The 25,098-nt window shown below is 44.0% G+C and overlaps 1 protein-coding gene across 1 annotated transcript in view; it reads right to left on the reverse strand.

The window, feature by feature from the left end:
• Nucleotides 1-24,792, reverse strand: part of pik3c2b (phosphatidylinositol-4-phosphate 3-kinase, catalytic subunit type 2 beta) — a 169,679-nt gene extending 144,887 nt beyond the window's left edge. Inside the window, exons 1-2 of the mRNA XM_072563818.1 lie at nucleotides 24,600-24,792; nucleotides 8,752-9,846 (exon numbers count right to left, since the gene is read on the reverse strand). Of these exons, the coding sequence (XP_072419919.1) occupies nucleotides 8,752-9,771 (1,020 nt within the window). The 5' untranslated portion in view covers nucleotides 9,772-9,846; nucleotides 24,600-24,792. The remainder of the gene's footprint in view (nucleotides 1-8,751; nucleotides 9,847-24,599) is intronic.
• Nucleotides 24,793-25,098: the final 306 nt, after the last annotated feature.

A 25,098-nucleotide genomic window follows, 5' to 3' on the forward strand; every position in this document is an offset into this window, starting at 1 on the left:
GGGGGGGGGAGAGAGGGGGGAGGGGGGGGAGAGGGGGGGGAGGGAGGGAGAGGGGAGAGGGGGGGGGAGAGAGGGGGGAGGGGGAAAGAGGGGGGAGGGGGGAAAGGGGGGGAAGTGGGAGGGGATGGGGGGAAGTGGGAGGGGATGGGGAAGTGGGAGGGGATGGGGGAAGTGGGAAGGGGTGGGGGGAGGCGGGAAGGGGTGGGGGGGTGAGGGAGTGGAGGGGGGGCTGAGGGAGTGGAGGGGGGGTGAGGGAGTGGAGGAGTGATAGTAGAAGGGGTGGAGTAGGCAGGGATGGGATAGAGTTGGGGGCAGGGGCTGGTTGGGGGTGAGGGGACTGGGACAGGGACGTGTTGGGGCAAGGGACAGGATGGAGAGAAATTCGGACGAAGTGGGGGCGGGTGGGGGGAGATGACAGGGATGGGGGGAGGTGGACATGGGTGATTTGGAGGAGGGAGTAGATGTGGAGGAAGTTGGGTGGGAAGTGAGGTGGTGGAAAGCAAGGGAATGGGTGTTGGGGGGGTGATAAGGTATGGGGAAGTTGGGGTGGAAAGCGAGGGGTTGGAGTGGGGTGGATATGAGTGGGTGGATGGGAGGGGAGAGTGGGGGTTGAAGGAATGGGGGAAGAGGAGTGGGGGAGAGGGATGGGCAGGAGAGAGGAAGGTGTGAAGGGAAGAGAGGGGAGTGGAGAGAGGAGGGGTAACTAGAGAGGAGGGGAGAGTGGAGCGGGAGGGATTGGTATAGGGAAGTAGGGGGTTGAGGAAGGAGAGGGGTAGTGTATGAGATGGGAAATGTGTATATAGTGAGCAACAGGACTGGGGAGATGCTTAATGAGATTGTGGGGATAACAGAAGGCAGGTGAATGAATCGGGGGAGAATGGAAGTGAGGAGGATAGATCGAGAATACAGCAATGATAGTCGGTGATGGGGAATGAAAATGGTGAAGAAGAGCAAGGAAGGGAGAGGGAATAGGGCAAAAAAAGGAATACGATGAAAAGAGAGAGGAGGGGGAAGAAAGGGAGTTGTAATGGTAAGGAAGAGATGAAGGGATTAAAGGGAGTGCGGAACAGGTGACTTGGGGAAGAGAGTTAGGTAAGGGAGTTAATGAAGTGGGGGTTAATGAAGTTGGAGTAACTAGTGGTTACAGATAAAAGGGTGGGTTGTGTGGGGATGAGGATGTGGAAGGGAGGGAGTTTAAGGAATCAGTGAATTGCAGGTGTATTCTAATCATGAGTAGAGTTGTGCTAAGTGGGAGCTGGCAAAAGTTATGTGCAAGTAGTGGGGTAGTATAATGTGGTATGCTTGGGTTGGTGAGAAACAATTAATTATGAGTAGTGATATGGCCCAGCCCTGCAATTTCGTGAAGGTGGGAAGCAATCACGGACCTGATCAAATATGAAAGTTTGAGCAAGAGTAGTATATAACAATAAACAGGATTAATAATTGCGGAATGAGACATAGCACATTGGTACAACTCTGGGCATTTGGCACGGTGTAACACTCAAAATGTACATCTCTGATGTAGTGAACAAAGTGCTTCACACAGGAATATAAACACAAGCAGGTTGAAAGCACAGCTGACTGAGCCCACAGTTGTGCATTACAGTCACGGTCTATAAAATGCTACACTGGACTACAGATCTAATACGGTTTGTCACGCTGGCCAAATATGATTCATTGGAGTCAACAAGCATACAGAAGCTTCCCATGGTTTTCCATTAAACAGCAAAGAGGCACTAACACTCCTGCTGCAGCCCAAGAATGCACTGGATGGAGTGACCTATTCAGTTATCAAAATCTAAGTGAGAAGCAAGATCTATCAACAAAAGGGATACAAATTTTAAAAATGAGATGCACAATTTAAATAGCTGCCCGTTATTATTCCTGGCAGAATTTGGTGGAGGCAGTCCTGTTGTGACAATTCAAAATCAAATTGTGTTTCTTTTGTGCATTGCAACAGAATTAATTTTTGTCTCCAAGGGATTAGTTGCACTGTTATTACCAGTCTAAAATTTGGGGATTTTTACTATTCCCTCAATCTCCATTGCTGTGAATATGTGATATAGGCACTGTACATCAGACAGACTAAACTAAATCTTTAAACAGAAAGGAGTCATTCTTGGCAAGTCTGGCTGGGTATTCATTTTTTGCCAGTGGAAGGAATTCAGTAGCACAAAGCTCTTTATGAGCTTGATGAATAGGCTGTTCTCCCCTCACAAAGTCGGAGATCACAATGCCATACATGCTGATGATTGTGATGATGATTGTGGTTTCCTGGTCTGGGTGACTTTTTCCTGCACACAAATGGCATGAACATAAGAACAACATTTAAAGAATAGTCTGCAATATGTGCAGGAAAGCATCCAATTCAAGATTATAATTTTTACAACTACAATCATTTCCAGAACTTGGACTATTTTATGATGATTTAGTTTCTCCTCCTCCTGTAATCTGCTATCTTAAACTCCAAACCTTTTATTATGCAGTGTGTGGGTAAGACAGAACCAAGACTATAAGAAGCAACTAAGGATGGATGAGAATGGGCAACTAGGGATGGGCAATAAATGTCGACACAGACACTGATGTGCAGATCATATGAGAGAACTTTAAAAATCATGCTTAGTCCTTTTGACAAAAATCTCTCTTTCCACAGATGCTGTCTGACCCATTGAGTATTTTCTGCTTTTATTTCAAAATTGTACTATTTATCATATTTTTTGCTCCACAATGTTCAATTTGTGCTGCTTGTGTCAAGCTGAATTGTGATATTTCAATAGCTGGAAAGACCTCCATGTAGATTTGGAGGAGACTTTGACTACAAATTCACAGAATTGTTATGCCACAGCAGCCGGCCCACCAGTTCTACTACCAAGTGACAATCGTTTTGCTTTCTCCCCCCTATACCTGCACACTATTTTTATTCAATACCTTCTTGAATGAGAATTATAATTACCAGAGAAATTCAGCAGGTTTAGCAACATCTGTGGAGAGAAAGCAAAGTTAATGTTGAGTCCAGTGACACTTCTTCAGTATTCTTGAATGCCTCAGTTGAACCTGCCCCAATCACGTTTCCAGGCGGTGCATTCCATAACCTAATTGCTGTGTGTAAACGTTTTTTCTCTCCTTGCTTCATTTACACATCACTTTAAATCTATGCCCTCACGTTTCTTTTTATCTTACAAGCAGGAGCAGCTACTCCTTGTCTACTGTGTCCAGCTAATATAATAACTCATAATATAAACTATTACAGAACCTCTCTCTCTCTCTGTTGAGAGCCGAGAGGTGCTGAAGATGTTGTTATGAGTGCATTTAACTTGTGCATTCCCTACTTTACAAATGCCCTTGTGTCAGCTGTGGCTCGGTTGCCCTGGAGTCAGAAGGTAGCAGGACTCCATAGACTGATCTTAGCTGACACGCTGGTGCATTATTGAAACAGTGCTGCTTTTTGGAGGAGATGTTGAAACCAACATGTTATCTGCTTGCTCAAGCAAGTAATCTCAAGGCAGTTTATGTTCTTTGCAGTGTCCCGGTTAATAGCTACACCTCAACCCACGTGACTGAAACCGTTTTCCTGTTTATGATGTCTCGGTGAGAGTTTTCCGATAGATAAATTAGTTACTACATTTCCTTTTATTCATTCGTAAGGGGTGGGCATCACTGGCTGGTCCAGCATTTATTGGACACCTTAGTTGCACTTGAATGGAGTAGCTTGCTAGGTGATTTCAGAGGGCTATTAAGTGAAAAACACTTTACTGTGGTTCCAGGGTCACATGTAGACCAGACTGGGTAAAAACAGTAGCTATCCTGAATTAGTGAGCCAGATGGGTTTTTTCCAAAATGATAGTCAACAGTTGTTTAACAATCATTTGACCTTTAGCAAATGCACACTCTACTGTACACTGTGAAGGAATTCAAACCAGTCTCTCAAACCATTTCCTGGATTACAGGATTACAGATACATCAACAATACCACCATGTCCTTCCTATATTTAAACAGTATCTAAACTTGCAACAAAGGATTATGAGGGTTGTAAACGTCAGTCTGGGAACACAGGAATACGAGGAGGCCATTCAGTCAATCAAGCCTGATTCACCATATAACAACATCATGGTAATATGTGACCCAATTTCTTCTCATGCCTCAGGCAACTATCTGTGTGGACTTTGCACGTTCTACCAGTGTCTGCGTGGGTTTCCTCCGGGTGCTTCGGTTTCCTCCCACAGTCCAAAAAAATTGTGTAGATTAGGTGAATTGGCCATGCTAAAGTGCCCGTAGTGTTAAGTGAAGGGGTAAATGTAGGGGAATGGGTCTGGGTGGGTTGCTCTTCAGAGGGTCGGTGCGGACCTGTTGGGCCAAAGGGCCTGTTTCCACTGTAAGTAATCTAATCTAAAAAAACCATTTATCTATAAAATATACTAATGTCATTAGAAAGCATTGATAAACCAGTATATAACATTGTTTTGACTTCAACTGCACAGTAGTGTGTCCGGATCCTGGGTGCCACAGTTTAGGAAGAATGAGAAGGTACAGAAAAGATCTGCAAGAATGGGTAAGGAATAAAGGACTGTGGTTAAGTAGATAGATCAGAGACGCTGAGATTGTTTCGCTTAGAGAAGGTTGAGAGGAGATTTGATAGAGGTGCTCAAAATCTGAGGGATCCAGATAAACAGAAATGTCCCCATAGGTGGAAGGCTCCTGAACCAGGGGTCAAGATCTTTTATCTCATGCATAGAAGAATATTGCCTAATGGGGTGGTGAACGAAGATGCAATTAGGTCATCCAAAAGGGAATCGGTTAAGCACCTAAAAGAAAAAGTCCTGAGGGCCGCGCAGCAAGTGCAGGGGATTGTGACTTCGCAATTGCACTTGCAATGGCTGACACATATACAACATGGTAAATGGCCTACTCGTTCTACGATTAGTTCAAGAATATGTTGGCCAATACACTAATTTCATTAAATCAATGTTATCACTACAGCTATTTACAGTGGCATCATATATGTTGGCTGCACATAAAACGATGCCCATTTTGTACCGATTCACAGTTGGTTAAGAGTATTTTCCATTCCGTCAAACAATGCATTTCCAAGGCAGTGTGGTCAGACAGAATGGGAAGAAATTTGTGTAGCTTGGCCCAACTCCAAAAGAGCTGAGCAGGCACAGGAGAACAATCATCCTGGGTCTGTTCAACAATATACTAAAGCACTAACAAAACCCTGGCTTGGTCAAATCTAATTAGAAGCTAGCCTCACGTCAGATAATCCCTGGTCCCTTCCACTAGCACAGTGATGTGTTAGCATCTGTTGCACTGAATAAATTCTGCATCACATGCAATAACGCATTAGCATCACGTCAAAGAAAATAATATCTATGAGAGAAGGAGTATGCGAGCTAGTACAGTGCTGTCTTTTCTGTCTTTATGAAATGGGTTGCCGAGGCAATAGCAGCAAGCAGAAGGGGCATGGAGACTTGTAGCTTGGCTCTGTTCCAAAATGGCAAGTCTAGCACAGGAACAGCCAGCAATCTTGGACCATTCAAAAGTTTACTTTAGAAAAAATATGTTTCGAGGCAACCCCCATTCTCTCTCTCTCCCAACCTACCCACCCCCTCCCCCCACCACTTCCAGTGCCTCAGATGTAAACATGCTGGCATGTGAGGAAATAAAATTGTGTAGACCATACAAGATTCTACTTTTGACTTCCAGTCTGTATTGTAAAATGTGCTGCCCAATAGCTTTCTTTACATGCTATACAGAATACCTGGATCCCAGGACCTAAAAGAATCAGTGGGATGGTGTGGCAGGATAATTGGGACAGGGGAATATTGATGTTAACTAATAATTAATTGGGTAAAAACAATGACCCTGACCTTAAATTTACCTGGACCATCTCTGACACCTCGCTCCCCTTCCTGGACCTCTCCATCTCCATCTCCATTAGTGATGACCGACTTGACACTGACATTTTTTACAAACCCACCGACTCCCATAGCTACCTGGATTACACCTCTTCCTACCCTATCTCTTGCAAAAATGCTATCCTGTATTCCCAATTTCTCCGCCTCCGCTGTATCCGCTCCCAGGAGGACCAGTTCCACCATAAAACACACCAGATGGCCTCCTTCTTTAGAGACTGCAATTTCCCTTCCCACGTGGTTAAAGATGCCCTCCAACGCATCTCGTCCACATCCCGCACCTCCGCCCTCAGATCCCACCCCTCCAACCGTAACAAGGACAGAACACCCCTGGTGCTCACCTTCCACCCTACAAACCTTCGCATAAACCAAATTATCCGCCGACATTTCCACCACCTCCAAAAAGACCCCACCACCAGGGATATATTTCCCTCCCCACCCCTTTCCGCCTTCCGCAAAGACCGTTCCCTCCGTGACTACCTGGTCAGGTCCACACCCCCCCTACGACCCACCCTCCCATTCTGGCACTTTCCCCTGCCACCGCAGGAACTCTAAAACCTGTGCCCACACCTCCTCCCTCACCTCTATCCAAGGCCCTAAAGGAGCCTTCCACATCCACTAATATCATTTATCGTATCCGTTGCTCCCGATGTGGTCTCCTCTACATTGGGGAGACTGGGCGCCTTCTAGCAGAGCGCTTTAGGGAACATCTCCGAGACACCTGCACCAATCAACCAAACCGCCCCGTGGCCCAACATTTCAACTCCCCCTCCCACTCTGCCGAGGACATGGAAGTCCTGGGCCTCCTTCACCGCCGCTCCCTCACCACCAGACGCCTGGAGGAAGAACGCCTCATCTTCCGCCTCGGAACACTTCAACCCCAGGGCATCAATGTGGACTTCAACAGCTTCCTCATTTCCCCTTCCCCCACCTCATCCTAGTTTCAAACTTCCAGCTCAGCACTGTCTCCTTGACTTGTCCGGACTTGTCCGACCTGCCTATCTCCTTTTCCACCTATCCACTCCACCCTCTCCTCCTTGACCTATCACCTTCATCTCCTCCCCCACTCACTCATTGTACTCTGTGCTATTCTCTCCCCACCCCACCCTCCTCTAGTTTATCTCTCCACGCTTCAGGCTCACTGCCTTTATTCCTGATGAAGGGCTTTTGCCCGAAACGTCGATTTCGCTGCTCGTTGGATGCTGCCTGAACTGCTGTGCTCTTCCAGCACCACTAATCCAGTAATAATTAATTGGTACAGGCGTTAGGGTAGAAAGTGAAAGAAGAATCAGAATGAATTTGGAGGAAGGCAAAGCAGCTATGGGTATGAACTGCAGTGGTAAAGAAGTGAGAATGTCACTTTAGGGTGAAGGGGGAGGAAGAAAAGATGATCTCCAATTGAAAAAAAATGCTACTGCATCACTTTGGCAACAGCATATTTTAAAAAAAAATTAAATTGTACCACTGCACACTTACTTACCATCTGTAATCACTATTAGAAACGAATGAATCATTCTGAAAACCCTCCTCTAGATAGGTCATGACATTCTGGGTGTACCCACAGCCTCAGTTTTGACGGCTTGCTGCCCTTTCAGTATTAACTCCACATCGTAGGCTTCTTTAAATAAATGAGATAGAATTTGCAGCATAGAAACAGGCTATTCAGCCTGATCTCTGGTGGTGTTAAACCTCTTGCCACCCAAACTTCATTTATTCCTCAGTTTATCCTTCTATTTTGTTCACCCACAATTTAGCTTCAATTTTAAAAAAAAAGGTGTCTTAACATTATTTGTCACAATTATTTCTTGTGGTAGTGATTTGCATATTCTAACCACCCACTTGTTAAATAAACTAAAAATCATCATAATCCTCAGAAGGTTTTTCTTGTCTGGAGCTTTTGCGAAAAAACCCTGTATTGGACCATTAAATGTATCAATGTTTAAAAGAAACCCCAAATACTCTCTCTCCAGGCAACCCACTTTTGAGAGGACAGACTCAGAATTACTGAGTGTAAAACTCAACTAGAGACAGGACACAAACGTTTCACTTGCTTTTCACTGAACAGTATGTGAAGGGAGAAAAGTCTCCTCTGGGACACACTTTTAAAACTGAGAAACAAAAGAAATTTATTCTCTCAACGAGGGTAGTGAATGTTTGGAATTCTCTAATCCAGAGAGTTTTAGAGGCTAAATCACCAAAAATATTGAAAGAGGTGGTGGTTAGATTTTTGAAATATTGAGGGGTTAAGGGTTATGTTGAGTGGGCATGAAAGAGGATTTGAGGCTTGGGGTAAACTAGCCATGATCTTATAGAGTGGCAGGTAGACTCGACAGATTGAATGCCCTACTCCTGCTCCTATTTCTTACGATGTTCCAATGACTGTGGTTTTAAATCCGATTTCATTCCTGATACAAACTTTTGATTAAAGCTTATTTCAAGGGATTTTAACAAGGATGTACTGGGGCTTATTAGGCATGTTTCCCTGCTTTATAATCACAGAGCATTCTGAGAACCAATGATAGGAAGGGATAGGGAAAAATAAATATAGTTTGGTCTGATAATGATCATCCCAAATTTACAAAATTATACAATATAGGAGGACCCCATTCTGACCATCTTGCTGGCTGTGTGACAGAGCTATCTAATTATTACAGCATTTTCCCTGAAGGCCCTACAAAGTTTCCCTGCAAAATATTTTCTTTGTCAGCTGCTGTTGACTCAGCTTCCATTGCCCTTTCAATCAATGCATGTAACAGTATACCAAATCAAAACATATATACAGGTGTCGCAAAGCATTTTCTCTAATCACAACTACTGCGACAATTTTCTGGATCTCACCGGATCAACGGAGACCATTTGATTCTTGTCCTGATAGACAGCATTGTTCTGGTTTCCATATTTAGACATATAGGTCCGTGGAGGCACCTGAGGTGGAAGAGTCTTACTTCGACTAACGGGTTTCCCAGAGGTTTCTTCCTTTTTATCTTTTCTTTTGCAGATGGAGTTGGGGCCAATGCTGCCAACTCTTATCAGCTTTGTATTTTCTCCATAGGTTGACATTAAATTCAGCTTTGTTATGGCATCATTCAAATCATCATAGTCAATCAACTCAAACTCTTCATCAGAGATCCTTTGGTTGGAGTAAAAACTTGGTGGTTCTACTATTTTACCATTCGAGTCATCACTGTTGGGAGAGAATATATTGATGTCATTGGGTATGGTCAATTTCTCAATGCTGTCACCAGGCTGCCCCTTGGACCAATGATCTGTTAACGTGGCATTTCGACTGGGACCTAGAGGAACTCGTGGTGGAATTGGTGGAGCATAGTCAATGATGGAATAATCCCCTCGTTGGCAAGATGACCCCTCAGTGGTGAACAGCCCTGTACGGATTGGTTGCTGTATGCAGCCACTGATGGTGGAATTGGTGGTGGTGGCAGTTGTGGCTGTGGTAACATCCTTCCATAATGAATGGTATTCTGAGTCTTCTTGGCACTGGGGGTTTGGTGGCCTGGGAACTGAGGTAGTTGAGGAACACGCGATGCCTCGACTTGACAAAGAAGGGCCTTTGCTATAACTGAGACCGGGGTCTGACCCTGACAGACCATGGGTTCCTTTAAAGGTATTGCAGTCATTCCTCAATTGGCTGTATTCCAACAAAGGGTCCTCAAATGAAATCAGTTGCAGGCTGTTAATATGTTTGGACTTGCTGTCGTCTCTTGTTGTACTACTCTGCCGCAGCCTCGATAGGGCGTCATATTCCATCTGAAGAGCTTCTGCCAGTGCCAGCTCCTGACGGCTGATCCCAGAGAACTCCCAGGGTTTCCAGTGTTCCTTGCTGCCTGTGGGTTGAGACATCCTAATGGCCGGTATGGGTGAATCTTACTTCTTCTGGAATAGGTGACTGAGGGACAAAGTCATAATGGATTGCAGCTAAATAGAAAACACAAAACAAAAAAAAGGTTTAAATTCAATTTGTTCCTCAGCTAAGAGATTGATTTTTATTTTAGGCAGAAATGCTGAGAGACTGGAGAGGAGGGGAGGGAGAGAAGATGGTTGCATTGAAAATAAATTTCAAAACTAAAATCTTTGCAATAGGGCTAAAGAAATCTTATAGGAGTAGTTACATTTACCCATATATTTTCATTAAGTGTTCAGTTAAGTATTATGAAGATTGGACCCGTTGTTTATGGATACCACTGCAAATTCAATTTCTAGCTCCCGACTCCATCCTTCCTCCTAGAGAAGGTCTGAGATTAAGCCATTCATTTGCAAATTTGGTGTCGCATTTGACCTAGAGTTGAACTTCCAACTTACCATATCATCATGACCACCTATTACTAGCACTGTAACATCTCCCAACTTCATCCTGTCTCAGCTTATCTGCTGCTAGGAGCTTCATTCATGCCATTGCTACCTTAGGACTAGCTATCCTAATGCATTCCTGGTCCTTAGCTAAATTTGAAATTTTCCAAAACTCTGTTTCCCAAGACCGAACCCTTCTGCTTGTATTTGCCCTCCCAAAGAGCTACTGCCTTGATTATTAAACTCAATGTTTTTTTAAATCCTTCCATCGTCTCTCATCTCTTGTGTTCTCTCACACTGGGACTTGTAAAGGGACAAAGTCATGTCGTAGCGATTTACAGCATGGGTTCTGTTTATTTGAAGATCTTTTACAGGATTGCTGAACAGGTAGAAAAGCATAGCTACATTGCTACATGCTGTTAGTTAGATGGAGAATAGCTGCTAGTCACATGATGGAAGTGGGTACTGCAGATGCTGGAGATTAGAGTCAAGATTAGAGTGGTGCTGGAAAAGCACAGCAGGTCAGGCAGCATCCAAGGAGCAGGAAAATCGATGTTTCAGGCAAAAGCCCTTCATCAGGAATGTTAGTCACATGTTCTACATCGCGGTTACTTGCTCATTAGCCTGTTCCCTCTCAAAGTGATATAACAATAATCTCCAATCGCTTAAACTTTACTGCTTTAATTCTGGCCTTGAGAACCCTCAGAGGCTCCCCCATTGTCTAGGTACAAACTCTGAATATGCTCTCCAGATCTCTTCTCCTGATTTCCCCACTTTAAGATACTCCTCGAAACCTAATTCTTTGACCAATATTTTCAGATCTAATATCTCATCTAGTTTAGTGGTCTGTTTGTTTTGTAATGCTCCTGTGAAGCACCTTTTATTATGTTAAAGGTGCTATAGCTTGTCAGCATTCGAATAGTAAAGGAGTTGGCTTGGAGCAAGAAATTAGCTAAATGCCAACCTGGTGAATGAGGTCCAGCCCTGTGTGAAATAGGTATACAGACACAAGTGACAGGACACAAAACCCAGTACAGCAATTACAAAGTGCAGTCATCTGTCAAAGTCAAAAGGGTTCTATTTAAGAAGGGGTGATAACAGTGAATCAGACATTAATTGGGGTTCAAATGCCATCAAGACCTGAGGAAACTACCTGCCGGCTCAGATGTCCTACAGTCATCTCAATCAAATTCAGTTCCTGGTAGGGATGGGTGCATAGCATCAAACCGATCATATTTCTAACAGACCTCTGAAAGCTCCTTCCTTTATCTAGCCACATTTCCAGCAGTCTGCATTCTTAGCTATTCTCAGCAATTTGTTATCACCTGCAAATATCAATTTCATTTGAACAAGGAGCAGGAGTAGGCCATTGGGGTCCTCTGCCACTCAAAAAGATTGTGCCCAATTTGATTGTAACCCAAATCCACGTTCCTACTTATCGCTGATAACCCTACGACCCCTTCAACAATCTGTCCACTTCCCTCTTAAAGATATTTGATAGCTTAGCTATCACCACCTTCTCAGGAAGAGAGTTTCAAAGACTCATTATGCTCAAGGAAAGAAAAATACTTCACCTGTTTTAAACGGACAACCCCTCATTAAAAGTGACCCCTCATTCTTGTTTTTCCAAAACAGGAACCATCCTCCCCACATCTATCCTGTCAAGACCTCTCACAATCTTCTAATGTTTCTATCAAACCCACCTGGTTCACTAATGCCCTTTAGGGAAGGAAATATGCCATCCTTACCAGATCTGGCCTACACATGACACCAGCTCGACAGCAAAGTGATTGACTCTCAGCTGCCTTTTATGCAATTAATGATGGGCAATAAATGATGGCCTAGAATTCTGTGAGTGAGTCAAAAACGTGATATCACCTCTCCCCATTCTAAACTCTGTAATATCTGCAACTACCAAGTTCTAATCATTTGCATCGCAATGGGGTCCCCAGATCATCATTCCTCATTATTTGCCAAGCTAAGAAACCTGCCATAGCTCATAACCCACATTTTCTATTTTCTAAGCTATATATTCTGTTACCTGACAGGAGTCCACATGTACGATCTTTATCATGATCCACTGATTAAAGGCATTCTGAAAACTATTATTTTGATCAACACAGTCGTCAAGCCAGTGTTCTGCTTCCATTTAGACTCACCTAGCACTCTCCCCAAAAAGTTAGATTTCGTCTCCCCTTGCTCAACTCTTGCTGACCCACATACACTCAAGTGTCAATTATCCTTCCACCTAACTCAGTCTAGCGTCCTTCATCCCTGCAACCTCATCTCTAGAATTGAGGGAACTTAGGTTATGATAAGGGTGTTTAAGGGACTTTTAGAGTAGCACATGAATATGCAAGAAATGGAGGGATATGGACCAAGGGCAGTTAAAAGGAATTAGTTTAGTTTGGTGTCATGTTCGACACAATATCATTCTATATTCTACGTACTATAGTTAGAAGTCACATGACATCAGGTTATGGACCAACCGGTTTATTTGAAATCACAAGCTGTCAGAGCACTCCTGATGAAGAAGCAATGCTCCGAAAGCTTGTGCTTTTAAATAAAGCAGTTAGATTATAACCTGGTGTCATGTGACTTCTGACTTTGTCCACCCAGCCCAACACCAGCACCTCCACATGTTGTATAGGAGTTAGAAACTTGGAACTTGGGAGTAAGAGTAGGCCACTCATCCCTTTGAGAATTGCTTTGCCATTCAAGATCATGGCTGTTCACAATTCCACATTTCTGCCCCCGTTCTCTCTCATTTTTCTTCATGAACTTCAAAGTTCCATGTGTGGCAATGGCAACAGGAAGTAGGGATCATACAGCGACATGACAATATTCCCAGGACTTCCCAGCAACTCTGCAGCTTTGAGGGAGTGTTGATTCTTACCTACCCTTGATAACCTTTCAACTATAGAATTTCTGTACATAGTAGAAGCAAAAGGCCATTTGGCATGCCATGCCTGCGCTTCATATCCATTTTTCCCCTATCTCAATCACCTTTCTCTTTCTCACTCCCCACGTGACACCTCAGTGCAGTTCATCATCTTTTCCAGCACAGTTTCTGGTTAATCAACTCAGTCTTACCGGAAACATTGACCTCCCAGTACTGCACAGCTGAGGGACTGATTGTCACTGAATGCTGTGGGTAAGCATTCCTAAATCTCAAGATTTCCTGCCCACAATGCAGCAATGTTTAATTGCTTACAGGAGCAGGGTATCTCAAGAACCAGAAATACTGCTAAAGGGAGGAATCCACAGTGCTGTTACCTTTCATCAACAACACATGCACACTTCTGGAAACATTGACGAAATGCAAGTGAGCTAAAATATTTGCCAATGCTCGCCTTGCTTGCATTTAACAAAGTATGCTTTACATGGTTTTCCTTCAGAAGGGAAAACACTAACAGGTTTGACAGCCAAGAAGAAAATCCATAAAAATAGCACATACACAAATTTGATGCATTTGACAGATTCACTCAAGGAGGTACAGCACTAAATCCTAATCTCAGGGTAAACCAGGCAACAGAAATCTGGCAGGAGAAAAGATTGAGAGATGCCAGTGTTGGACTGGGGTGTACAAAAGTTAAAAATCACACAACACCAGGTTATCTGATGATGGAGCAGTGCTCAGAAAGCTAGTGCTTCCAAATAAACCTGTTGGGGCCACAACCTGGTGTGTGATTTTTAACTTTGACACTAGAAAGGTTGGGATTTAGAGTTTGTACCTGCAAGAAGTCCACAGAGGACATGGGGAGAGAGAAGCAAAATCGAAATCAGACAGACGCTGAAAATTTGAAATAAAAACAGAAAATGCTGTAAACATAAATCAGGTCTGGCAGCATCTGTGGGGAGAAAAATGGTGTGAATGTTTCAAGGCTGGGATCTTTCATTAGGACATTAATCTGTGGGGGCTGCGTGACACTCTGAGCATTTCCAGCATTCTCCACTGTTTGTTTCTGAATTACATCGGAAGTGATTAGTCTCAATCTCAACAGAGATCTAAAGATGTAGAACCGGTTAAGCACAACATGAGGCTCCACCCTCCTTAGGACGAGCTTGAGCAACCATCCAGGAAGGGAAAGGTGATTGAGGGCTAGGGTGTGGAGTTGCTAGCTGGCAGGTAAACAGAACAGCCTTAGGAGGGAAAGTTCAAGACTAGCTAAACCAATAATTGTATTTGTAAACAAAATAAAATCCCAAGAGGTTTCACAGAAGTACTATCGAACAAGACTTTACTCTGAATCACAGAAGGAGGTATTGGAAAACAACAAATCCTGGAGATCACAGTGGATCAGACAATATCCATGAAGAGAGAGAGAGAGCAAGCTAACATTTTGGGTCTAAATTTTTCTCTTTCTCCCTCCCACGTGACACCTCAGTGCAGTTCGTCTTCTTTTCCAGCACAGATCCTGATCTGACGTCAGGCAGAGGGGGCAGCATTTATGCTATAGTTGGGGGGATGGGGGAAGAGGTTTGGTGGTGGTAAGGTGTAGAATACTGGTGGAGAAAGAATGTTGTTAGTTCAGATTAAGTGATTGGAATGTGAAAATGGTAGAACAATAGTGTATCTAACTGTCGGACTGAAGGGGGTTGGGGGGGGGGGGGGAGGGGAGAAGAGGGAGAAGAGATGACATGGTTACAGAGAATATAGTAAGGAAAGCTGAAAGAAAGAGAAGAACTAGGAGTTGGTTCACAATTTGAGGTGTTGAGCTCAACATTAGGTCCAGAAGCATGTAAAGTGCCTAGTCTGAAGATGAGATGTTCTTCCAGTGTGCACTGTGATTCACTGGAACAGTATAAAATGCAGAGGACAGACAAGTGGGTATGTGAGTAGTACGCTGTGTTAAAATGACCAGTTATGGGAAGGTTGGGGTTATGCTTGCGTACACACCAGAGGGGTTCCATAAAGTGGTCACCCAGCCTGCGTTTGGTTTCTCCAATGTAGACTAGGCCATGTTGGGTGCAGTGAATACAATACACAAGGTTGGAGGAGGTACAGATGAAATGCTGCTTCACCTGGCAAGTCTGTTTAGGCCCTTGGATGGTGAGCAGGGAGGAGGTGAAGGAGCAAGTGTTGCATCTTCTGTAGTAAGATGGGAAGGTGCCGAGGGAAGGGTGGGTGGTGCTGGTGATTGAGGAATGGATTAGGATGTCCCGGAGGGAACAATCCCTGTGAAAAAGGGAGGTATTAGAACAGGGTGGAGACAATGGGTTATTATCACTAGATTATTAATCAGAAACTCAACTAATGTTTTGGGGACCAGAGTTTGACTCCCACAATGGCAGATGGTGGAATCTCAATTCAATAACAATAAAACAAATCTTGAAATAAGAATCTAATGACAACCATATAAACCCTGTAGGTTGCCAGAAAAAACCCATCTGGTTCACTAATGTCCTTCAGGGAAGGACATCTGCCTTCCTTTCCTGAGTCTGGCCTACATATGACTCCAGAGCCACAGCGATGTAGTTGACTCTCACAGGTCCAACACATCAGTGCAAAAGAAAAGGCTGAAGCATTCGTAGCAATCTTCAGCCAGGAGTGCCATAGGGAAGATCCATTTCAGCCTTCTTCAGTGGTCCCTTGCATTATAGAGGCCAGTCTTCAGCCAATTCTATTCATCAGATAAGATATCAAGAAATGGCTGATACTGTAAAGGTTACAGGCCCTTTCAACATTCCAGCAATAATACAGAAGACATGTGCGCCAGATCTTGCTGCAGCCCTACTGTTACAATACAGCTACAACACTGGCATTTACCCAACAATGTGGAAAAACCCCAGGTATGTCCTCTACACAAAAAGCAGGGCAAATCCAAACAGGCCAATTGCTGCCCCAATCTACTCTCAAATCATCAGTAAACCGATTGTAGGAGTCATCAACAGTACAGCATCTGCTTAGCAATAACCTGCTCACTGACACTTAGTTTGGGTTCCACTAGGGTCACTCAGCTTCTGACCTTATTACAGCTTTGGTTCAAACATAGACAACAGAGCTGAATTCCATGGCCCTTGATGTCAAGGTCGTGTTTGACCAAGTGTGGCATCAAGGAGCCCTAGCAAAACTGGAATCAATAGAAATCAAGAGGCAAACTCTCCAGTGGTTGGAGACATACCTGGCCCACAAGATGATTGTCATTAGTGGAGGTCAGTCATCTCAGCTCCAGGATATCTCTGTAGGAGTTCCTCAAGGTAGTGTCCTATACCCAATCATCTTCAGTTGCTCCAATGAATTTCCCTCCATCCTAAGTGGTGATGTTTGAACATTATACAACGCTATTCATCACTCCTAAGATACTGAAGCAGTCCACGTAGAAAGGCAATAAGACCTGGACAATATTCAGGCTTGGGCTGACAAGAGGCAAGTAACATTCATGCCACAAAAAAGCCAGGCAACGATCTAACCACCACCCTTTGATATGCAATAGAGTTACTAAAATAAATCCACAGAGGTTGGTATCCCACCAAGTCACCCTTTATTTACATGCAGAGAGTCCTTGACATTGATCCAGCTCTCTCAGAGCCGGCTCTCAGAGTGAACTGAACCCCTGACAATCATGTTCTTATCTGTCAGCCAGGCGTCCATGATTAGACTAGATTAACAGCCCCAGTCAGGGAACTCTTTCTCCAAATCCCCCACTGACAATATCCTGGGCTTTACCATTGACCAGAAATTCAGCTGGACTTACCATATAAATACAATGGCTACAAGTGCAGGTCAGAGACTAGGAATACTGCAGCACGTGATTCATCTTTTGACTCCCCAAAGCCTGTCCACCAGCTATATAGAGATGTACAGCACGGAAACAGACCCTTCGGTCCAACTTGTTTTATGATTAAAATGGCACAAGTCAGATATGTAATGGAATACTCTCCACTTGTCTGAATAAGTGTAGTTCCAACAACATTCAGGAAGCTTGACACAATCCAGAACAAAGCAGCCACCTGATCAGCACCACATTCACAAACATCCACTCTCTCCATCACCAATGCTTATTAGCAGCAGTCTGTACTGAAGAAATTTGCCAAACAGCCTTAGACATTATCTTCCAAACCCACAATCACTTCCACCTTGAAGGACAAGAGCAGCAGGTAATTTGGAACACTACCATCTGCAATATACCATTCAAACCACACAACATCCTGAGTTGGAAATATATCACCATTCCTTCACTTGAATCCCCTAACAACATTATGGGTCTACAGCAACTCAAACAGGCAGCTCAGTACTACCTTCTGAAGGGCAACTAGGGGCAGGGAATAAATGCTGACCAGCCAGCAACACCCACATCCCAGGAGTTAATAAAGTGGGTTTAAAGGAACGACTGAAAAATGAAGAAAAGCGAGCAGCAAATTCTGAGGGAAAGCATCTGGCTTTGAGAGTTGAAGGTATGGTGACAGTAGTGGAGTGGTGATATTGGGAGATAATCAAAGACCTTAGAAGTGGGAGACCTCAAAGGTTTATAGGGTTAGAAAGGATTACAGAGATATAGAAGGATGAGGCTGTGAAGGGATTTGAAAATGAGGATCAGAATTTTAAGACTAAAGGTGTTGTCAGATCAGTAGCTAACATAAAACAACAAGTATAGTGGCAATGGGCAGCACAGTGGCTCAATGGTTAGCACTGCTGCCTCACAGCACAAAGGACCTGGGTTCAATTCCAATCTTGGGTGAGTGTCTGTATGGAGTTTGCATGTTCTCCCCATATCTCTATGGGTTTCCTTCAGGTGCTCCGGTTTCCCCACACAGTTCAAAGATGTGCAGGCCAGGTGGATTGGCCATGGGAAATGCAGGGATTATAGGGATAGGATGTGATGCTCTTCAGAGGGTCAGTGCAGACTCGATGGGCTGGATGGCCTCTTTCCACACTAAGGATTCTAATGACATGACTTGAGATGGGATCGAACTGCAGAGGTATGGATGAGTTATAGTTTATGGATGGTAGAAAATGGGGGGTGGGGGTCATCCAGTGTTGTGTGGGAACAATTAAGACCACATGTAACAAAGGCATTCAGGTTTCAGGAACAGAGACAGGGAGAGGGTCAGTTGGGCTAAGGTGGTATGACGTGACAGTCTGGGTAGTGGCATAAATGTGTGCTTTAGAAGCACATCAGTGGGGGGGGGGGCGGAGAAGAGAGAAGGGGGGGCAAATCAAGGACAAAACCAACACACCAATTCAGCCTCACAGTTAATTATTTGTCACCATGTATACAGATATTAAAATATATTGTTACCTATACACGATCATTTTAAAGAAACACTCTTTGTTTGCTTCTCCCCATCTGCCCAGATGAAGTAGATCTTGCTAGGTTCCAGTTCTACCTCCTCTGGCTCCAACTAACTGGCCAAAATTGGACAGTGGACTATTGGTACCCTCTTCATTCAGAAAAGCAGAAAAAACTAAGCTCAACATGTTTTGAACCAATACACACAGCTTCCAGACAATGATCAGGAGTGGAAATCTTGTTGTGTGATTTCATTCTTTCTTTGGCCAGCGGTTAAAGGGAGACCCGCTTGCACATCTCAGCTGCCTCAACAGTGGACAGGACACAACTGAAGATTCAAACCCAGGATCTTCCTTTACAAATCAGCTAATCACTGGGTTACCCAACTGAACCATTATAGAATTACACTAACAATGCGGATCACCTTTTCAGGACTGAGTATTCCTGAGCATTACATAGACCATTTTTCCTTATCTTGCATTATCTACAAGATTACCTGCAGCACATATGCTCACTCTTAAGTGTGTAACATGTACAGATAAATAGTACAATTCCATCATTTCTGAGACATTTGCCAGAATGCTTTTGGGCTAAAGGACTTTACTTATAAATAAAACATGAGACAGGCTCAGATTATCTCCTTTAGTGCATAGGAGGCTAGTGGGTTTTTTTGTTTTAATTCATTCACAGGGTAAGGACATCTCTGGCTAAACCAGCATTTATTGCCCATCTCTAATTGCCCAGAGGACAGTTAAGAGTCAACCAAATTGATTTAGGTCTGGAGTCACATGTTGGCCAGACCACGTAAGGATAGATTTCCTTCCCTGAAGAACATTAGTGAACCAGATGGGTCTTTCCAACAATGTTGTATGGTTACCATTAGATTCTTAATTCCAGATATTTATTGAATTCAAATTCCACCATCTTCCATGACAGGTTTGGAACCCAGGTTCCCACAGCATTACCCGGGTGTCTGGATTAACAATCCAGTGATAATACCACTTGGCCATTGCCTCCTGACATATCTAATTTATGCAGAAGCCTAGATATAACAGAGTAAGGACCTATTATGTTAAGTGGGAGGGGTCAATAGCCAAGTGCAAATTAGTTGGCATAAAAGAAAAAAGGGGACTTGAAAGTTTTGCTTTACCTCTCGGGGGTCATGGGGGTTTGGAACTCTCTATCCGAAAGGGCAGTAGAGACAGCAACCCTCATCACGTTCGGAAACAGCTTTGATATGCACTCAAAGTGCCAAGAATTGTAGCTTATAAACCAAGGGCTAGAATGTGGGGATTAGGTAGAACTCTCTTTTAACAGCCAGTACAGACATGTTGGGCAGAAAGGCCTCCTTCAGTGCCATGAATTTTCCATGTGCCTAGGCAGCACAATACATTATGTCTTAGTGGGATATATTATCAAACTTGATCAGAATGACCAACTTCACATCATTCATAAACAGACTGTGACTCCACCACAAATTGAACAATGAACAACAATTCAGAAAACCGAATATAAACATGACCTCAACTGAGAATATGAATATTTTCTCTAGCCAGGATGTTCCACACAATTACATGACCTTTTGTACTGTATGAAACCATTAGCAGAAACTATTTTCTTTCTAAATGTTGATTTGTCAAGTTGAGCAACTGAAGAGAAGTTGGTTTGCTTTCTCAAATGCTGTCTGAAGACTGCTGATACTCATCTCAATCTATCCCTGAAGAACTAGCTTCAGAGAGTATGCAAAGGTTAATGAATATGGCTTTAAAGAGGAGAGGTTTCAGTCACGTGAATGGATTTTCTTTTATTCATTCATGGGATGTGGGCATTGCTGGCTGGACCAGCATTTATCACCCTTCCAAAGATGGTGATGAACTGCTTTCTTGAACCACTGCAGTCCATCCTTGGGCTTTAGGTAGATTCACACGTATTGTTTGGGAGGGAGTTCCAGGATTTTGACCCAGTGACACTGAAGGAAAGTTGATATATTTCCAAGTCAGGATGGTGAGTGCCTTGAAAGGGAACTTGCAGGTGGTGGTGTTTACATGTATCTGCTGCCTTTGTTTTTCTAAATGAAAACTGGTTATGGTTTTGGAAGGTTTCCTACTATCTTGTTAATTCCTGCAGAGCATCTTATAGATGGCACACGCTGCTGTTATTGGATGTCAGTGGTGGCCAGAGTCAATATTTGTGGATGTGGTGCCAATTAAGCAGGCTGCTTTGTCCTGGATGGCGTCAAACTTCTTGAGTGTTGTTGGAGCTGCACTCATCCAGGCAAATGTGGACTATTCCATCACACTTCTGACGTACCTCGTAGATGGTGAACAAGCTTTGGGGTCTCAGGAAGGGAGTTACTCACTGCAGGATACCTAGCTTGTGACCTGCTCTTGGAGCCATTGCATTTATGTAGCTAGTCCAATTGAGTTTCTGGTCAATGGTAAATTCCAAGATGTTAATTGTGGGGTATTCAGTGATGTAACGCCGTTGAATGTCAAGGGACAACGGTTAGTTTCGGTCATGTTGGAGATGATCATTGTCTGGTATTTGTGTGTCACAAACGTTACTTTAACTGGAAAAACTAGGACTTTTCTCTTTGAGAAGGTAAAGGAAAGGTTTGAGGTGATCAAAACCAAGAGGGGTCTTCACAGAATAGAGAGAACTGTTTCCATTGGTTCTTGACCAGTTCACCAGGTTGCACAGATGTAACTTGATTAAGAGAAGACCGAGAGGTGGACCTGACTGAAACAAACAAGATTCCAGGGGACTTGACAGGGCAAATGCCAAAACATCATTTCCCTTTTTGGGACCAGGAGGGCAAAAATCACAGAATAACAGGTTGCAGATCTCAGACAGAGATGAGGAGCTATTCCTTCTCTCAGTGGATAGTGAATCTGTAGAATTCTTTACCACAGAATCCTGCAAAGACTAATCATCAACTATGTCCAAGACTGAGACAGACATGTTTAATCTGGTAAGAAAATCCAAAAGGTTGTGGAGAAAGAAAAGAAAGTGGAGTCAAGAATCAGTCCAGCCATGATCTTATTGAATGATGGCACAGACTTGAGGGGCTGAACAGTACACTTCTGCTCCTATGTAAACAGAGACGCATGAAATTACCACAGCAGGCCATTCGACCCATTGAGTCCACACTGACCCTCTGAGCATCCCACCCTGACACCCAATCCCAGTAACACTGCATTACCCATGACTAACCCACATAGCCTGCGCATCCCTGGACACCATGGCCAATTACGCATGGCCAATCCATCTAACCTGCACATTTTTGATCTCTGGGAGGAAACCAGAGCACCCCGAGGAAACCTACATAGACAAGAGGAGAATGTGCAAACCCCACACAAACAAACAGTTACCCAAGGGTGGAATTAAACCCAGGTCTCTAGCACTGTGAGGCAGCAGTACTAACCACTGAGCCACCGTGCCATCCTAATGGTCTTGTGTTTTATGGACTGGCAAAACAACTGAAGTTGGCATGTGGAAAAGTGTTGTGATGTAATGAGCAGTGAAGGCACCTGAAGAGAAAATATTAGTGAGGACATGGGTAAAGCCTGGAAGAGTGGAAGTAGCTAAATTGAGCTGATTTGAACTCAAAGGGCCAAAATGCCTCCTCTTCTGTAACCATTCCATTCCATGTGGCGATGGAGCATTACCAACAGAAAGACGTTGATGCATTTGCCGACCATTCTGCAAATGGTCTCTATGTATAAACTATGGCTCTGTGCAAAACAGGCGTTAACAAATCAACAGCACCTCTCATATTCCTCCCAATGTTCTTTCTTGATTGAAGCCCAATTACAATAACATTTGCAAGTTGTAGTTCACTTGCACCAACTACATACCATCGCAGGAAGTCACATCAGCTTCACAGCATCAGGTATTTTGAAACAGTTTGATTCTGTGATAATGAGGTTAATCAAAAATAATATACACTTCTTTGTCAAACTGCACATCCTGGTAAGTATGGTTACAGATATGGCCTGTCATATTAAAGTCGAGACATTCCTGTCTAATTCATTATCCCTCAGGATCTCAAAGCTGTGCAGCTCCTTAACCTACTGGGGTCTTCTTCAAATCTTTTTCTCCACAAATCTGCTTCTGGTCATCACCAGACTTTGGTTTCTTCCATCAAATCACTCATTACAACATTTTCCTGGACAAACTTCCTTGGGAGAGGGTGACTTGCTCCCACTCTGGTTCAATGGGTTCTGACCTGACAGATAAATACAATTTATATGGAAGGTAGTGCTTGAAGTGGTTGGGTAGGGTGGGGGGCTGCTTGCAGGTTGTGCACTCCCTCTGATATCTCAACGTAACCTCCATGCGTTGACCACCAAGGTGTTTCCTGCTTTTCCGAATGAGCCTGATGTCAGGCTTAGCTGTTTTTGAACAGCAGAGGGTAGTTAGGAGTCAACTAAATTGCAATGGGTCTGGAGTCACATGCAGGCCAGACCAAGGGCAGAAGATTTCGCTCCCTGAAGAACATTAGGGAACCAGGTGAGTTTCATAACAATTGATAGTTTCAGTGATGATCAGTAAACTCTCATTCAACTTCACATTTGTTTATTGAATTTAAATGCCACCAATTACCTAAATGACATTTGAATCCATGTCCCCAGATTATTATTCTGAGCCTGTGGATTACTAGTTGGAGTTGGTTAGCTTAATTGGCTGAATGGCTGATCCACAAAGCGGAGCAGAGAACAAAGCGTGGGTTTCCTCTGGGTGCTCCGGCTTCCTCTCAGTCCAAAAATGTGCAGGTTAGGTGAATAGGCCATGCTAAATTGCCCGTAGTGTTAGGTGAAGGGGTAAGTGTAAGGAAATGGGTCTGGGTGGATTGCTCTTCGGAGGGTCAGTGTGGACTTGTTGGGCTGAAGGGTCTGTTTCCACAGTAAGTAATCTAATCTAATCTAATCTAAACAAAAACACTGTTGGTTCCATTCCCATCTCAACTTCACCGGAGGTGCAGTGACCCACAAGTTAAAAGGTTATCCAATTATCTCTCTACAGTGAGAGAATGGACTATAGCAACTGTACCTTTTACTGTGGTGACATTACCACTGCACCACCAGATTTTTGAAGACTTTGCAAAGGTGTGACTGCTGGTCCTCTGAGGCAGCTGCTTGAATCTTCAAAGCAGTGGGAGCTGCTGCGGAAATGACCCTATTTCTGGACTAGGAGACCTGGATTCATGTCCCACCTATTCCAGAGGTGTGCAATAACATCTCGAAGCAGATTAATTAGGAAACTATATACAGGAGCACAGGTACCCCTGCAATCCAATAAACCATGACCTTAGTCTCCAGTGCAGTTCAGTAAGTCCATCAGTACTTTGACCGAGCAACTTATTAATTCACTTCTGCCTTCCCCCATTTTTCCACAGCCCTGCAACACCCTCCTCGTAACCAGACCCTTCCGAGTGTGAAATTCACGATCAAATCTGCTTCCACTACTTCAAGCGTACATTCCAGGTCACAGCTCACTGCTTAAACCTCCCATGTTCCCTACCCTTTGCCAAATAATCTAACATTACTTTTTTTCCCCTTTTATTTCAAAAAGAGATGTTGCCATACTCCATGAATAAACAGCCCCTTCCTCCCACTTCAGTTAAACACAGCGTCCAATCCCTGAAATTGTCACTGAAACTGACGATTGATGGGGACAGGCTCTCGGCGTTAAGAAAGCAACCCTTTCATGTTCTGTCTCACACTCATATCTCCATCAAAATAAGACTGCAACCTAAATCAGGACACCTTGGGCAAAAAAAAAGCCTCACCTAATTCAATTACAACCCACCAGCCCCACACACAAATACTAAATGCAGTACCCCCCCTCCCCCGAAAACCGACAGTGAGCTAAACTCGCCAACCGAGAGACAGAAAAATCTGCATTATCTCCCTGCCCCCTCGCACTACACAATTAAACAAACGTGTATCAAATCCAGGCAAGCGCCAATCCACCTGCAGCTCACTGCAGACACCGAGATTCCCAGAATGGAAAAGGGAATTCCTCGCAGCTTTCCCCAGTCTTCACCACCCCCCACCTTCTCATTCCCACCCCTACCCAAGACAGCTCACAAGCCCCGGCAATAACTGCAGGAAAACCGCCCAGAATAATGCAGGAATAATTCACCTCGCTTGCTCTGTCTCGACAGAACGCAGGGACACTGCACACAGTCCCTTCCCGTGCTCCCTGTTCAGGTCCCGATGGGATGAAACAGCCTAAGCATCTCCGGGGTCGTTTGCCCTCTCCATTCCTGCTCCACACTTAACATACAGAGAGAGAGAAAGAAGCCCTTTTCCGGTCTGAAGAGGGGAGAGATGAATGTCAAATACAAAGATGGTTGAGAAAAAGCTGTCCCCTGCTGGACATTATCAAGAGCTGCACTAATGACAATGTGCCCCTGTGTGAGATGGTTTTTCTTTAGCTCGGCTGGGAGCGAGTGAGAGGCTCCCTCTTAATTGCATAGCCACTGCCTTCAGGACAGCAGACCAGGCCATTAAATGTGCTCCTTCTCGTTAAAGCAGAAAAAAAGAAAATATTTCCACTTGTGATGGCGCCTGCCAAAGTGATTCACAAAAATATTGTGAAGTTAACTTTTTGCAGTCACATTTGCGGTGTAGGATAGGCA

Source organism: Chiloscyllium punctatum, chromosome 45, assembly GCF_047496795.1.
Source record: "Chiloscyllium punctatum isolate Juve2018m chromosome 45, sChiPun1.3, whole genome shotgun sequence".
NCBI lineage: Eukaryota > Metazoa > Chordata > Chondrichthyes > Orectolobiformes > Hemiscylliidae > Chiloscyllium > Chiloscyllium punctatum.